This window comes from Aythya ferina (assembly GCF_964211825.1).
Source record: "Aythya ferina genome assembly, chromosome: 2".
NCBI lineage: Eukaryota > Metazoa > Chordata > Aves > Anseriformes > Anatidae > Aythya > Aythya ferina.
The window spans coordinates 19,445,862-19,462,979 of record NC_140297.1 but is presented as its reverse complement, the minus strand read 5'-3'; the positions used below and the strand labels follow the sequence as shown (position 1 = coordinate 19,462,979).

Sequence of the window (17,118 nt, the reverse complement as noted above, 5' to 3'; positions counted from 1 at the left end):
AGTTGCTCACATCTTCAGTGATGTGCCTTTGGTAGTAATTCTGTTTTATTCCAGGATCTAGGTTTACCCTGTAATTTATGACCACCATCCATCTGATTTGAACTTCTTCCACCATTTTCAGTGCAATCATCAGTACTGTGGTTGTAATGGTCTGTATAAATCAGTGACCCTGAAGTGCAGCCTTTTGGCTGCTTGTGGACTTCCTGTGTGGCCATCACACAATCACAGGGTCTTCAGAAAAATGCAATATTAGTGGTTATTTTACTCAAAACCTGTCATTTCCCGTGGCTACACCTTCCACCACAACATGGTCTGTTTGAGAACACTGCTCCACATTGAAACATGCCTTTGTTTCCAAGCAAAGAAGGTTTTGCTGCTGTTTTCCACTATGTGGATATGGCATTTGTTCCTGGCTGGTTTGCCTGCCCTGGGGACTACCATGCATAGTCACTTCCTCATATTCATTTTTCTGCCTCATCTTTTTTTAATCTGTACTATTATTGCTAACTTGTTAATGTGAGTATGGATTTTTTTTTTTTTTTTACCCCCAGATCAATCCTATAAGACTTTCCATTGATTTCAGAGGGTATGTAGTCAGGGGCTTATTGACTCCTCTTCATTCACTTGCAGCTCTTCCTGATCACATAAGCTCATGACTAGGCCTCAACTTACTTTGAATTAATTTCTCAGTCCCTGCTGACCACTTTTGTATCGAGACAAATCAGTACAACCCTAGTGAAACTTTTAGGTGAAATGGTGATATCTTAAACTCCAACGTCTTCCTTTATAAGTCTTCCTTATTACCTCCATGTCATCCTGTCTTCCTGTCTGCCGTATCTTCCTCTGCTAAAATTCTCCTCATAGTTCTGGACAGAAGCAACTTATCTATAGTGGGTTTTGAGACCAAATTCTCTTGTCTCAGAGTGTATGTGGAATCACACTTCCTACTTTCCCTCATGTAGGGAGATGTCCAACTTTATCACCATGTAGTTAGATGGGTCTTTTGGTCCATGCCCATAACTGCAGTTTCAAGCCGTGGGTTTGAGCCCACTTGCTGTGGGCTTAGATGGTGTTTGTAAATCAGTTTGTTTATTTTTTGCTGCTTTTTCCTTCTTACCAACTCTTGGTCTTGTCTTTACTCTGGTAATGTTAAGAAAAGTCTTTTTGTATTTTGTTTGGTGATTCTGTTCCATCTCATTGAATTTCTTTGGCTGAATATTTGTTTTTAAAAATGTCTATATTTCTCCTTTAACTCTTTCTCAGAATTCTTTTCTTTTCACATCTCCCCGTGTTCTTTAATGAGATAGCAAAATTTTGTAAATAATAATAGATACATAGTCTGAATTAAAGTTGTTCTACCAGGTGGGAAAGTTAATTAAGATTTGTTTTGAGAAAAATAATTGCAGTTATCATACAATAATTACTACTTAAAATCGTAGTTTTGGACAGAGACTGTGGGGGAGAAGTGATGGGAAGATGCATAATTTCTTTTGTCCCTGCATCGGCTTTCCCGGTTTTCTAACAGTCTGTTTACTACTTGACTGTCTTCTGACACATGGTGCAGCCCTACATGTGGTAAGTTATTAGCCAGGAACCTTATAAACACCAGTGGAAGAACAACCATTTAATTAACCATGACCAACAGTAACCATCAGTATTTAAATGATATCAGGCTTCTAACAGCAAGAGCTGATCTAAATTGAATCAGATTTAGTTTGCTCTTCTAAAAGAACTGTTATTTCTACTTTTACGTGGCTGGGCATTGTTGTGACCTTAAAGTATTGCTCTTTCCCTCCCTACTTGAACTTCATAATTTCAGCTCAGAAGGCATCACAGAAACACCTTCTTCTAGTACCATCCTGTATCTCTTGGCATTATTTTCATCATGATATTAGCATCTTCTCAGCAGAGTGTAGACAACTGAGATTGTTGCTCTGAAGTTGCTTCTGAGACATTGGTGGTCAGTGTACAGAAGAAATTGAAGAAAGAAGAATTTGAAGAAATCTTTTTTTTTTATGGGAAGCTGAATGTAGTTTATACTACTTATATTGTTTAGCTCATTTTCTGATTTGTTTTCATATGTGCTTCAGGTACATTTCATTTTAATTCTGTAAAATTGCAGACCGACCATTTGGCAAGATTTTGTTCAAATCGTGTGATGTGTATTTGGAGGGTGCGTACTTTACACTTTTAGCCAAACAGTTATTTGAATGGTTAATTTTTGCATTAGTTTATTTATTAGTTTATTGACTACATATATTTTTGAAGTAATATTTTTATACCTTGCTTGAAATTCTGTATCATGTCAAATAGCATACAGTGTAAATATTTGAAAGATCACACGTATTGGAGTGCATGACTATAATTCACTAATTGAAAACGAATCTGGTCAGAAAAATTATTTGGATGCTAACAACCTAATGATAACGTGACTTACAGATTTCATGAAAAACTGTATTAGCCTATGTATATTTAATGAAGTATGCTATATTTTTCTTAGTATGAAAATCTCTTTATGGATGGACTATAAATCAAAAGCTAAGTTAGAGTCTTGAAATACGACAGCTATATGTTGCCATGGTACTGTAAGTCAAGATAAATGTTAAAGATAATAATGGATATGCATAATAAGGTGTAGCAAAACTGAACTAAGACCTAATAGATTATTGAATTCCCCATGATTTTTACTACTTTTTCAACACTATTTTAAAACAGCGCAGCTTTGTTATACTATAAATTTTGCTTGTGTTATCCAATAATTCTTATTTTAGGACTGTGATTAATGCCACATATATGGACAGAGCTAATGAATTTCTAATAGTGTAATTTTTGCTCATGTCAGCTAATCATATGCTCAGATTTTTTTTTTTTGTCTTTTTATTTAAGGTGCAGTTAGTTAAGGATATTGTACTAATCTCAGACACACAATATCTCACTGATGATATTTCTAATTTATCTAATTGGGTGTGATAAAATTTTCATGTCATTGAAATATAAATTCTGTATTTTCCTGTGTATGGTAGCAAAACCTAATTTTGATAGGTGAGTTCAGTTTTTCCGGTCTTTTATGTAAGATAAATCTTTTGTGTATGTTTTTTGTATTTCTGGTTTTGGCATTTGATCTATGCTAATATCTGCTTATCATTTAAAGAGGGTAAAATGCTCTCTAATTAGGTGGTTGGTAAAATTTTGGTACTTTGGCTTTCTGTGTTGTTGTTAGCCATGCATAAAATGCTTTCCTATTGATCAGTGTAGAATAGCCAGGGTTTAAACAGCTGACATCTGCTTACTTTAAAAAAAAAAAAAAAAGGAAAAAAAAAAGAAAAAGAAAACAGAATAACAAACCATTTCAGCCTAATCTACCTCAAATGTGTGCATGTAAATGGGGGTCCATCTATTGACCTGCATTCTTTTCAGTTTTGGATTGGTCCACACGGTTTATGAAACCAGGAGGGCTGATTTGAAATGCAGATGTCGAGACAGTGAGCTACACCCTCCCCTTTTTCCTTTGCTGTATCTGTCAGGGTGAAAAATGGCTTGCACAAGGGTCAGTCACCCATACTCACTTAATTACTTTCCTTGGACCTACAGAACTGTCACAAGCTGTGGTGGATGCAGGAGCTGTTCCTCTTTTAGTGCTCTGTATCCAGGAGCCAGAAATTGCTTTGAAAAGGATTGCTGCTTCAACTCTCAGTGATATTTCAAAGCATTCTCCAGAGTTAGCACAGACAGTAGTGGATGCAGGAGCTATCGCTCACTTAGCTCAGATGATCCTGAACCCTGATGCTAAACTGAAGGTACATTTAAAAATTATTTTTTTAATCTCCATTTCACCAGTCATTACTTGATATTGAATCAATGACACCGATGTGCATATTTATTTAGAAAGCTCTTGTTTTGGGTGTTAACAAGATGTAACTACATAGTGACGGAGTTCTGAATGTGTTCACTGATCTAGCTACTGGATAAAAAAAACTGCTGCTCAGTGAGGATCAGATAAACAAATCTTTAAAGTGAATGGTATTTTTTGGGGGGGAGGGGAAATTATATAGTATCATGTGAAGAATGCAATCTGATGTATGACACCCTGTCCTTTTAGTTTAACATCCTCTGGTAGATACTTTTAATGCACAGTTCAGTTACAAAAAAGGTTTTGCATGCTTAAGATTATACCATAAAGCAGTTAATATTGAATGTATTATTGTATTTTAGAATGTGCTATCCGAATAGCTCTTGTTGAAGACTTCATCGCAAGTTCAACTGACAAAAGATTTCCTTAATATATCTTTCCTGTTTTACTCTAACAGAAACAACATTAAAAACAGTACTTCAAGCAGAGAAAAAAATTATTTGAAGTCTGACAGACCAAACTTATACAAATAAAAATACTTTCTGTAGATGTCACTAATTTTTAAATTATAGTTTTAAATGGTGTATATATTTTTTCTTTTTTTTGTTGCGTAGCAGTTTGAATGACATGAAACAAAGAAGAAACTTTTATTCAGGAACCAGCAAATGTTCTCTGCCATTATATTCGTGCATGAATTGATTCAGTGAATTGTAAAATAGCTGTAATTGTTTTCTCTATCTTGCTTTGTTTTCCTTGATGCAATAGATTTTTGTGTGCAGGAGGAGTGTGTGTTGCAGGCTGTTTGTATACTATTGATTTTATAACAATTTTTATTTACTAGCGTCAGGTGCTGTCAGCGCTAAGCCAAATAGCAAAGCATTCAGTGGATCTTGCAGAGTTGGTGGTTGAAGCAGAGATTTTCCCAGTTGTGCTCACATGCCTGAAGGACTCAGATGAATATGTCAAGAAAAATGGTGCAACTTTAATTAGAGAGATAGCAAAGCATACGCCTGAGGTAAAACCTTGAAAATGCAAATGCAAGGTCATATCATTAGATTTTACACTTTAAATAAAATACAGGATTATTCTGTAATTTGCTTTTCGAAAGAGAGGGCAAATGGCTGTTTGGCATATTCATTGGAAAAATATGGAAATGCTTGCTGATATTATGAGATGTGTATTGAATATGAATTGGCTTAAGAAAATTGGGAATCACATGGAGTATACCTGACTATTTCATTCCATAAGATAGCAGCACAAAGAGGCAGTTTTAGGCTGACAGTACTGTCAGTGTTAGATATTAAAAATATCATGAGTAAAGCCTCAGAGAAGTCATGATAGCAGCTTACGAATGACAAGAACATGCTGTAACAATAATAGATGGTGTGTGTCCTTCTAAAAAAATCTTTTGGGGTTGCTGGTATCACATTTTAATTATTTTTTCCAATAACAATGAAGTTCAAAAATTCCCTTATTTATTATTAAACTGATAATGATTGCTTATACTAGCTTGTGTTTGTGATCTGAGTGTCACCATTTACATTCTTTTTGCCAATAATAGATATAGGAGGATGGGGAGGTTTAGCAAAGCAAATGCAGAATGAATAGGAAAAACAAACAATTATATTAATTTGTCAGATCATAGAATCAGTTAAAAGGCTCCAAATATGACTGTGGAATGAAATATAAGGAGTGGATTTGTGGAGCACACTAGTGGTGAACACAGCCATCATGATACTAACTTAACAATTGAGAATTGTTTTATCATGAATGTTGTGCTGCTGTTTCTTCAGCCTGCTTGTGTTGTAGCTGTTGTTTATTAAAGGTTGCAGTCCTGTTTTTCTACATTTCCTACTTTTTCTCTGTACCTCATGATTGATGAAACTTCACTTTCTCAGAGAATTGAAGAAATTATCAAAGGCAGGCACTGGAGTTGGGAGTTAGAGGCCAAACTCACAGGACTCCAGGCTAAGGCAGAAGAGCTGCTAGCACAGGATCCTTCATGCAAGGGAATTGGCCGTTCTAGCTGCACTCGGAAAGAGCCATGGGAGGTATCTTAGTGACTCCCAGTGGAAAGTCACAACTGATGTTTAACTTTAGAGAGCTTTAGAAAGCTCTGTGTATCCCTGAGCAACTCTCTTGAAGCAAAACACATTGCAGCAGAGATAGACTGAAAAACGTTATTTCTAGAGGTGTCAGCTGTGTCTGTCATGCAAACATTGTGGCTTTTGCATCTCTGCTTTCTATCTCTATATGCTGTAAAATTCATGTGAAGGCCAGGATCTGGGGGTCTTGAAGTAGGGCCTGGGGCTCACAGCACCAGGGAGTGCATCTGTGCAGCAGCTCTGTGCATTTAAGTGCATGTGGCTGTGCCCAGACACAGGGCTTGGTTATTGCTGGCTGCAGTTGGCAGTCATGTGAACAGTTTTTCCTAAATAATAAGTTTAAATTTCATGTAGTTGCTTCATGAATAAACAATCCCCTTTAAAGGCTCAGAGGCAACAGTGGATTTCATGTTAACAGAAATCAATCGGATTGGAAATCCACATACCTCCAATTTTTGTTCATTTAAATGCAACTTCTGAGAAGGTGTTTCTTTTGCTTTGGAATCTTTGGAAAAAATGTGATAGACCCAACAATGTAGAAGGAAATAACCATAATATGAAATTATGTTAATTTCTGTGTGTTGTTGATACCATATATATTCTACTGCTGTCCCTCAAGTGATGTGAGAAGTGATACCACTTGGAAAGAAATATGCTGCATAGCTTAATATCCACAGCAAGCATCACAGATTATGCACATGATTTTCATTTATAAGCAAGTCTATATCATTTGGCATTCAGGGGCAAACACCATTGCCCATTAAGGGTGCTCCCTGGACACATCCTTTATAGTACCATAACATGGCAGAATGGTGTAGTCCAAGTTGGTTTTGTGCAGCTGTGACAGTTGTCTTTGGCTTTGTGCCCAAGTCTGGGAATCCACAAGGGCTCTTATGCTGCAGAGGTTATCTATAAAGTGCAAGTGAGAGGAGGAGTGGGATTTCCCCTCTGTTCTTGCACAGAAATTTGTTGGCTTGGAGTGGGTGTGTCTTAAGGTCATTTGGGTATTAGGTTGTCACTTGGACAAATCTTTGGTGTATAATAGTGGAGCTGAGAATATGTCATCCCACCCTATACAGCATCAAGAATTCAGAATCCTGATTTCCTTACCGTAAAATCAATCAAAATCAGGATAGCAAAACAGTTTAATTTTTGAGAACTTCATGCTTCACTCAGTGCTCGACAATCAGCATGATATGTCAGTCTTATTCCAGCTTTATTTTGTAAGTCAGGAGCAATACATGTAAAGACTTTTATAATGTGGTGCTTTATGCCTGTTGATACTCCACGGTATCTAATCTGTTCCGTTTATCTTTGCAGCTTTCACAGTTTATAGTAAATGCAGGTGGAGTTGCTGCTGTGATTGATTGTATTGGCAGCTGCAGAGGGACTGTCAGACTGCCTGGCATCATGATGCTTGGTTATGTAGCAGCTCATTCTGAGAACCTGTCAATGGCAGTGATTGTCTCCAAGGTTAGCTATCACTTTGCCTTCTTTCTATAATTCTTCAGTGGTATTCTGAGTAAGAGATACAAATTAACATAGGCAGAGCACACGTTTTGTGACAATTATACACTTGCTGTTGATTAATGTACTTTCTTGTAATATTGTGGCTTGCAATGTCTGAAATAGTGGTAACCTGATCAAAGGTGGTCCTTACGAAGTTGAACCTTTTATGAAATGTCTTGGATTAGTCTGTGAACATACAGTGTATTCCACTACAGGATTTTTCTGTGTTGCAATTGAACGAGTACAAAAAAAATAAGTCAGTGAATTTCTATGGTCTGTTTCCTCTTAAAATGAATATTTGTGGCTACATCAAAACCCTTTTTGAAACAAGAATGCTTTATGGCACATTCTTTATTGCACTAGCATGACTGTGCTAGTACTGCTAGAGTAGTCTTGCAACAGAAATCTGCGGATTTGCAGAGACCTCAGTTTCTGAAATGTAGTATGGTTTGATTCAGCTGTGCAAGTGGTATTTCAAATGAGATAAGCTATTCATTTTCAGATTTAAATAAGTTTTGCGAGGCAATGAGATAGAAGGGAGATGCAGAAGGGTCATTTGCAATATCTGCAATAGCTGAAATTAGTGTCTGAAGTAATAATGCTAACTAATGACATTAGGAGGAAGGGATTAATTTCACTGAGTGTTGTTGGCCCATTTTCACACCAGCAGGCTGAGGGAGGTGATTCTCCCCCTCTGCTCTACTCTTGTGAGACCCCACCTTGAGTACTGTGTTCAGCTCTGGAGACCCCAGCATGAGGAAGGCATGGACCTGTTAGAGCAGGTCCAAAGGAGAGCCATGAGGACAATCAGAGGGCTGGAGCACCTCTCCTATGAAGACAGGCTAAGAGGGCTGGGGCTGTTCAGCCTGGAGAAGAAAAGGCTCTGATATAGCAGCTTTCCAGTACTTAGAGGGGACCTACAGAAAAGATGGGGAAGTAGTGATAGCATGAGGGGTAGCAATTTTAAACTAAAAGAGAGTAGATTTAGATCAGACATTAGGAAGAAATTCTTTACTGAGAAGATGGTGAGGCACTGGAACAGATTGCCCAGAGAAGCTGTGGATGCCCCATCCCTGGAAGTGTTCAAGGCCAGGCTGGATGGGGCTTTGGGCAACCTGGTCTGGTCTTTAAGGCTCCTTCCGACCCAAATCATTCTATGATTCTGTGATTTAAAATGGAAACAGCTAAGCAATAAAAACTGAGGAACAGAAATGTCTTCTGGTAGGAATGTATGTTAGAAAATGGAAATTGCTACAACATAACATCAGTAAGTGCACAGAGAAGGTAATGAATGACCAAAAAATTATCTTTTGCATTTGAAAACTGAAGAGGCAGATGTTTCTGGCTTGCTCTCTCTGGAGGTCCATCTTCTGTGGATGTGTCCGTGTCTCACCCTTGTCAGTCATACCTAAAGCAAATATTCTTCTGCTGTTAAATGCTTGAAGTTAAGCATGACAAATGCAGGTTTAAGTTCATGAGGAAGCACCTAAGTGATAAATTTTTGAAGCGTAGTAATGATTTGATTGCTACCATAACTGAATGGGAATGCACTGAGAGGTTTTGTAGGGATCTTCAAAATCTCATGAAATGTTTTAATGAATTATCCCCAAAATAAACCTGAATAAACCCAAAGCCAAAAAATAAATAAATATTACTTTGGGGAAACTGAGTTTTATTGAGTGGTGCATAGTGCTGAAGACAGGGCTTGGTAAACTGGGACCATTTGAAAATAACACATCTAAGATGTTGTGACATAAAGTTATAGTTCCATACTGCTCTATTGTCTCCTGGAAAGGATGAATTTTTAAAAGTGACTGTGTGTTACTGGACAAACACTTCATTGTGGTCTTCTGCAGTGCTGTGTCAAAAAAAAAAAAAAGCACTTCAGTCCTTTGCAGTAATAAAAAGTGGAAGATAAAACATTGCAGATTAACATTTTTTTCCACTAGTTCTAGTGCATATAGGCCTGTTGTCTGTATTTGAGAAGGATCTTGGAAAAAAAATATGAAGGGAGTACAGGAAAGAATAAAAATGATCAAGGGAATGGGAAAAAAAGATCTAGGTAGGGATTTAGTAGCCTTGCCTCATCTAAAATAGCGTGAAATGATACCTGTTGAACTATCCTGGACATAAAATAGTGGCTACTGAGTAGCTCCATAATCCTGTGGAGAAAGGAAAAAGATCGTGACCCTGAACTAGAAGAACTTCAGTAACAGCTGGATGTGAGTGAGGTATTCTCCATCTCTTGATGTCTTCATGTCAAGAGTTGAAGCCTTTCTGGAAGTTATCAGATACATCAAGCATGAACTACTGAACTCAAGAAGAGGTTTATGAGGTGAAATGTAGTGTTGTGACTAAAAGAAAGTTAAATGACTGAATGATTGAGCCGTTCTGCTCTTAAACTTCTGTCATAGATTCATAAGCACTACAACTCCTTTATTTTCAGTCTGACAAAATGAAACCTTTACTGTTAGTACAGCCTGAATTATGTGATGTATTCCTTTCATCCCTTAAAGTTTGTGTGTTAGCTCCATCTGACTTAGAATATTGAATCTGTTTCCTTTTGTTTAACTAGATTTGTAAAGATTTCTTCAAAATTCTTGCTAGTCGTGCTGATGGCAAAATATGACAACACTAGCAAGTGTTCTCTTTATAGCTTATTTTAGAAGAAGAGAGAACATGTTTCTTTTTACAATCAATCTACCAGTTTAGTTGTCCTTTCTTGGTGTAGATTTGTAAAGGTTGTGCTTTTGGTTAATGCTACAGGGAATACCACCACTGTGTACCTGCTTGGTAGAAGAACAAGAAGATCATATTAAGGCAGCAGCTGCTTGGGCCTTGGGACAGGTTGGAAGACATACTCCTGAGCATGCGCGTGCTGTTGCAGTAGCAAATGTCCTACCCACACTGCTTTCTATGTATATGGACACACACAGTTCAGAAGATCTTCAACTGAAAGCAAGTATATTCACAGTATCTGCAGTATGACATATTTATTGTAACCAACAAGTATAACTGCTTAAAAACTGTTAAACGGTAAATGCTTTTATTGATATTCAATGAGTTGTGGATTTCTTGTGTGGAGGGTGTCTGAAGGCTGCGTGGCGTTTTTTAGGACTGGTTGGTCTTAATGGGTGTTCCTACGGTGCCTGCCAAATCATTTGGTACAGCCAGAGCAGTATAGTCCCTCATTTTTTTCCTACTTTAGATCAGAGCTGTGTACACCCATAAAAGCTGTAATGTAGGGCCTTCCCTCTGTGGCAGCTAATAGGGCTGGACTTGGGTAAAATGTAGTTTTAAGTATTATATGACAGGATATGGTCTCCCAGGTTGTACTGTGCCTCTTTACAGTCCACCAAAGTATAATGAATTCCAGATCTATAAAAGAAGAAGACAATTTTGCATTGTAATTTTCAGTGCTTACAAAAATATCAAGGCCAAATTAGCTGTACGTACAGTCCTACGCAATGAGGTCATTACTGCTTCTCGTAGCCAGCATTGAGTCTGTTTTCAGGAACCAGGCACTGACATACAACTGTTCCACTGTCTCTCTTTCCCTTTCTGTCTGGATGGTCGTGCACCTTGCTATCCCACACCAGCAGATTCTCCTAATAAGTCACTTCTAAAATACAATTTTTTAAACTGTGTTTTGATTTAGCTTTCTTATTATATTACAGTACTTCAATTTACTTAAAGGATCTACTCCTGATTCTGTTGTAGCCAAAGTAAAATTGCCATTACTTTGACTGTAGATAGCATAATAAGAATATGATGCACTGTAGGTTTGAGGTTTAATAAATCTAAGTAGAAAATTGATCAGAATTCTGTAAGAGTATTTTCAGAATAAAAAGTATGATGTCCATCAGGTCACTCTAACAAAGAATCAATTTGGTCAGACTTCAGGGATATGTAACATGAATTCTTGTTGTTTTCATTTATATCTTACTATAGTAATTTTATTTTGCATTTCAATAGACTAAAAGAGCATTAAAGAACATACTTCAGAAATGCACATATCTTCCAGCACTTGAACCATTGCTGCAGGATGCCCCTCCCAATATTCTGAAACACATTGTTGGGCAGTTTAGCAAGGTAAGAAAAGGCTCCGCTTGATGACTAATGCATTCGTTTCCATTTAGCAAGAAAGCTATCATTCCAAAGGTGGGGCATCTGTAAAGGTCTTAGTTTTCGCAGGATCCTCAAGCATCCCTCGCAGAAGCGGTTTGAAGTGTCATGCTTTGTTGTCTGATAAAACTGGATGCTGTTTTATCTGGAACCTGCTATAATTCATCCAAAGACAGTGAGAAAACAATTGCTTATAAGCAAGGTGGTTCTTTTCTTCTTTGCCTCTTGAGATTAAGTGAAATACTAACTCATGTGCAAATACTTTCACTGAGCCAATGCATCACATAAATCCCAGTTATATCTGTTTTAGACAAAGTACAAGCTGTCTGTACAGGACAGGAGTTGCTTAAGTTGGATGTTTTACAGTAACCTAGAGTGCAAAGACTTCATCGTTTCCGTCCTCATTAATTTTCAGTCTCAATTAAGAAAGCTTAAAACACTCTACATCTTTTCTCGTCTGTCAAAATTGTAACTGTTTATTGTTCATTACATCATTGATTTGAGCACAGCATGTAAAGAGCAATACTGTTTAATCAAAACATTTCAAATTATTTAAGTAATTCCTAAATAAACAGGAGACTTCTAGTTATGCTTACTAGCAATTGGAAATCCTGCTTAACTATAGACTTTCCTTCTGTGCAGTTTAATCTACTTGGAGTATAATGCAGTATATGCAGTGCGATCTATTTGCAGGGGTACCAGATTCTCTTGGTGAGGTGTGCTTTCTGGAAATGGCCGAGTAAAACTCTTGATTGGTAATCAATTCTTCTCATCACAGATCTGGAAGTACTGCTGTTTGTAGTGCAGATTGGAGATTTGCTCAGAATGCAGTGCCTTTGGCTTTTGTGTGCTAACTAGAACTATCAAAGAGTTGAGTGTGTAGTAATTGGTTACGCAGTGTATATACATTTGAGTGTTGTTTGCTGTCAAGGTGATTTTGTATCCTTTATATCAGCTGATATTTTGTTTATTTTTTCTTCTTATATATTGTATTAAAATTTTACTTGTCAAGCATTTGTTATTCTAAAGTATACATTTAAAATTAAGTTCTTTGCACTAAAAGCTTTTTTTTTTTTTTTTTTTTTTTTCAGTCCTGTAACATAACTTAGGAATTTCCTATTTTTAAACCTGAGATGTATTAGTTTTGTTGGCTTATTTATAGCTCAGTAAAAGCTTTATTTCTGAGCTGTGCTTCAGAGTGGGATGCTATGTGTTTTCACTGCTGGACTGTCTCATTTTAGCGTTGCCCTTTCCAGGGTCTTTACAATTCTGTGCTGTCTCAGTTTGGACTCGGGGTGGGGAGAGACTGTCTCAGAGGTGTTGTCTGTCTTTAGAGCCTCTTCCAAGAAACTTTTCTGCTGTCTATCCTGCCTGGGAGTCACGGTGTGGAGGAAAAAGGCAGGGAAAGGGCCATATCCTGTCTCCTTGCTAGTTCCTCCTTGGCAGTTCTTGTGGGAGGTATGTGGAAACAGCTGTCTGTTTAGTTCCCAGAATGAAACAACCACAGTTGTTCCCGACACTTCTCTGGAACACAGTAGAGAGAAGTCTCTGTGCTCTCCTTGTTTTTCCTCACCTGTCTGTTGATTTTGTGCAGCCTAGAGGGACCAGAGAAATGAAGGCTGTTTGCCCATATGCGTGACAGAAATTTCATCCTTCTTTTCCTCCATCCTTTTAGGTAATCCCTTCCTCCTTCAAGGCTCTTGTTTTACACTGACACACAGTCAAATTTATGGCTCGATTTGTCCAACCAGGGTGAAGGCTTACAAAATGCTTTTGCCCCCATAGCCCCATAGTATGTAGCTCTCAGGGTTGGCTTTAAACCCATCTGTTTTTGTTGTAGATGCAGCTGACATCTCGCATTATCTTTTTTTTTTTTTTTTTTTTTTTTTTTTTTTTTTTTAATATTATTGCAGCCCTGTGGGCCTATGGACTACATGCTGTCATTCTCCATTGCCTGGCCCAGCCCCCACCTCTCTCCCTTTCGTCCTCTGGAAAAAAACTGCATATTGGCATCACTCAGGGAGTGCAGAATGTATTGTCTGATCATTTCTGCTTCTCATCCCCTTTGGCTGCAGAAACTTAACATTTTTGCTTTGTGTGTGTATGTGTGTAAAAGGCTTCCATGGCTACACAGTGTGTTGTAGGATTTTAATATCCAGGAATTTAATAGTAGCGTGTAATGCTTCAAGGCTGCATTGTTCACTTGCAACAATTCTCAGTATTGTTTTCACGCAATAATCTATACTAGATCATTATGATGATATAAAATTCTGCCCTACAATTAAACTGTGGGAATTGACATAAAAGACCTGAATAACTTGGTTTAAGTGGAACAGATGCTGTTGTTATTCCATGTTAGTATTCTGTTTTTATTATCTGTTTAATCTCCACAATCATATTGTCTCTGTAGGGATAATTCAAGAAATATTACTTATGGAGCAATAAATGTTCAAATCAGAATTTGTATATATGTTACGTATTAAAGTACATCTTAAATTACATTATAACAATAAAAGGTTGGTTTATTATTTTTGCTGCATACCTGTGTGTTAAAATACAGTAGTCATTACAGATATACCTCTGATGTGTTCCACTTTAACTGTCCTCTGAATTAAAAACAGATAAGCAATATTTGAGCCCAGTAGTGCAGAGATTCCTTTAAAATAATATATTCTTTTTATGTACTTCTCTGTGTGTAGGTGTTACCACATGACAGTAAAGCACGTCGTCTCTTTGTAACAACTGGTGGACTTAAAAAGGTTCAAGAAATAAAAGCAGAACCCGGGTCACTTCTTCAGGAGTATATCAACACTATTAACAATTGCTTTCCAGAGGAAATAGTAAGGTAGGGAAAATGAAATCTAAAAAAAATCCATACTTTTAGATGTTTTTCACAGTAGCAATACAAAGTGAGGATTTAAAAAACTGAACTACATGACTTTTGTTTTTAATCAAACAGTGTAACGTTTGGTTAAATGCCCCAGTGGTAACCACAGATTTTAGATACATACTTTTGAACGCTTCCTATCTTCTGATTGTTTTGGGGAATAAATTTCTTTGTTTGTAAATAAAGCCCAAATAATCAGGCTGTTGCAGGAAACTGAGATGAAAAGCTAGTCCTACGCTACCCAGATGAACCCTGAGGCTTCAGCACAGCCACTCATAGTCATGAATGTCTAGAGCAAGTTTAGTTTATCTTGGTAACTTATCTGTGGATTTCTCAGGTATTGGTGAATCTTTGGTTACGTCCTTGACTTCCTTAAGCGCCTGTCTGAACTAGTGTATTCAGAGGCTCCTTTGAAACTTCCTCTGATATACAGAGGGTGCAGTTGCTCTACCCACAGCTGCCCTTCCTCCCCCAGCCTCATCATGAGGCTTAAGTGTTATATAAAAGGACCATGCACCAGCTGTCTGCACCAAGTTGAACTTTGCCCTTAATGAATACAGAAACACTATTAAATAGCTTACAGTCAAAATGTCACCATCCTAAATTGTAATAAGGAGGTAAATGCCCTCCTAGATTCTAGATCCATTTACCAGTCCTTCACTCCATCAACACATCAAAAGGATGTTGTACTCATGCACTCCCTCTACAGGCTCTGAAAATCTGCATCATCAATTTTAATTACAGCAACAGAGTTCTTTAGCTAATAGCAGCTACAGACAGTCATGCAAAATGAAGCCCAGTGTGTCTCCACAAGGAAAAGCCACTGGCTGTCAAATGGGTAAAAGCAAAATCATAAAGAAACTTCATTCTGCAGCTACAAGTACCAATACTTAAAAGGGAAAGAAGACTTCTGTTTACACTTCTCTGAATATAATTAATGTTTTCCTGTTCCATCTATTTTATTTTTCTGTAAATGAAGCAAGCCTACTTATGGAGGCGGAGATGTAACAAAGGAGGGCCCCTTCGAGCATCTCCTGCTTGCCTCTTTGTGCTACTGCCTGGTGGTGTTTCTGCTGTCCAAGGCACAGCTGCTATATTAAGCTCCAGGTCTGGGTTTGTTTTGGAGACTGTTATTCCGGGCCGTTTACAGACTGAATATGGTAACAGTGATTGAAAAGTTAGTGTTACTGTTGGAGAACTATTGAGTTTTAAAAAGACTTTAAAAGGTTGTATTATGCAGAAATAATTCAGAAAATGAAAATCTTCATCATAATTGGATCCTTCTGTAATGGGAAAACATTGGGGATTTTTACTTGAATACATTTTAGGCATGCGCTACATAGAAGTGTGTTCCTCTCTCCTTATAGTTAAGGCTTCCGGGGTTTAGAGGTGACATCTTAACATGCCTGCAAAACCATGAATGTACTGTGATGTATGTTTTTAGAATAGCATGATAATAATTTTCAGATACTCTTAACATGGAAAACAAGGACTAAATGCAGCTTTGATGATGCTTGCATATTGGAAGCATGTAGTTGGTCCATTGTGGAAAACCAACTGAATGACAGCAGGACAATAATGGCACCATAGAGTTCTACTCTAGTGAAAACCTATTGGATAATCTCCATCATTGAGCTGACACCAGAGACGGAAGGTCACTGTGATCATTTTTTTGTTGTTCCAGAATCAATGTCTCTTGCAGTGATGTAGCCTTCACATGAGCTTTGGGGTGTGTGCTTATGTTTCACAAACAGCAGTAGGCTATTTTTCTCTGGCAGCCTATGAATCAGTATAAACTCATGCCTTTTTATTAAAGAACCTAATTTCAATAGACGTTAATATCTACGTTTCCCAATAAAGATGATGCTTGTGGCTGCTGAACCTCTCTTAAAAATTTGCCACTGCCCCAAACGAAGCCAACATCTTTTTTTGAAAAACTGACTTCCGGTTATAAATGATAATGTAAGTTGAAAAGCAGACTTACATCACTCTAGGAGAATAACTGTAGAGTTTGTTGACCATTGTTTAATGCTAGGATTTTTTCCCGATCGATAGAAATATGAATAGTTCCATTACTTAGCACAGAACATGCTTTGTAGTCTAATGCACAAACAATATGTTTCTCTTTCAGGTATTATTCCCCTGGATATTCTGAGATACTTCTGGAACGGGTGGAAAATTACCAGCCAGTTTTATAAACTTCAATTTTTTATTAGTGCTGTATTTCACATTTATGCTTTTATGACTGTAATACAAATACAGCTGTTGAAACTCTTGTTAGATTCTGCAATCTCCTTCTACTGTTTGAACCACTGAAAGAGCTCAGCACTTCCAGCAAGCTGTATTTTGTTTCTTATAAAATCATTGCTAAGTTTTTGTTCCTATTTGTTTTTTTTTATCTAACTTTACTACCACATACTGCAGCATATATCAGTGGAATTTCATGCAGGGGTGATGATTTATTACAAAGCTTTTTCAGAGTCAGTCATTTCCTCTTCCTTCCACAAGAAAGGTTTGTTATTATCTCATTCAAATTTTATCCTTCTCAGTACTTTATCGATTTTTTTCCCCTTCTGCCTTTGCATATTGTTTAGAGCTTCCCAAGCTTGAGAGCAGGAGGAAAAAGTTGTCCCTTGTGTCTT

The 17,118-nt window shown here is 37.4% G+C and overlaps 1 protein-coding gene across 2 annotated transcripts in view; it reads left to right on the top strand.

Moving 5' to 3' along the window:
* Positions 1-16,856, top strand: part of SPAG6 (sperm associated antigen 6) — a 35,406-nt gene extending 18,550 nt beyond the window's left edge. For both annotated transcript variants that reach the window (XM_084511184.1, XM_084511185.1), the window contains 7 exons: positions 3,592-3,797; positions 4,692-4,865; positions 7,276-7,428; positions 10,231-10,422; positions 11,440-11,556; positions 14,289-14,434; positions 16,608-16,856. In XM_084511184.1, the coding sequence (XP_084367310.1) occupies positions 3,592-3,797; positions 4,692-4,865; positions 7,276-7,428; positions 10,231-10,422; positions 11,440-11,556; positions 14,289-14,434; positions 16,608-16,674 (1,055 nt within the window). In that variant the 3' untranslated portion in view covers positions 16,675-16,856. The remainder of the gene's footprint in view (positions 1-3,591; positions 3,798-4,691; positions 4,866-7,275; positions 7,429-10,230; positions 10,423-11,439; positions 11,557-14,288; positions 14,435-16,607) is intronic.
* Positions 16,857-17,118: the final 262 nt, after the last annotated feature.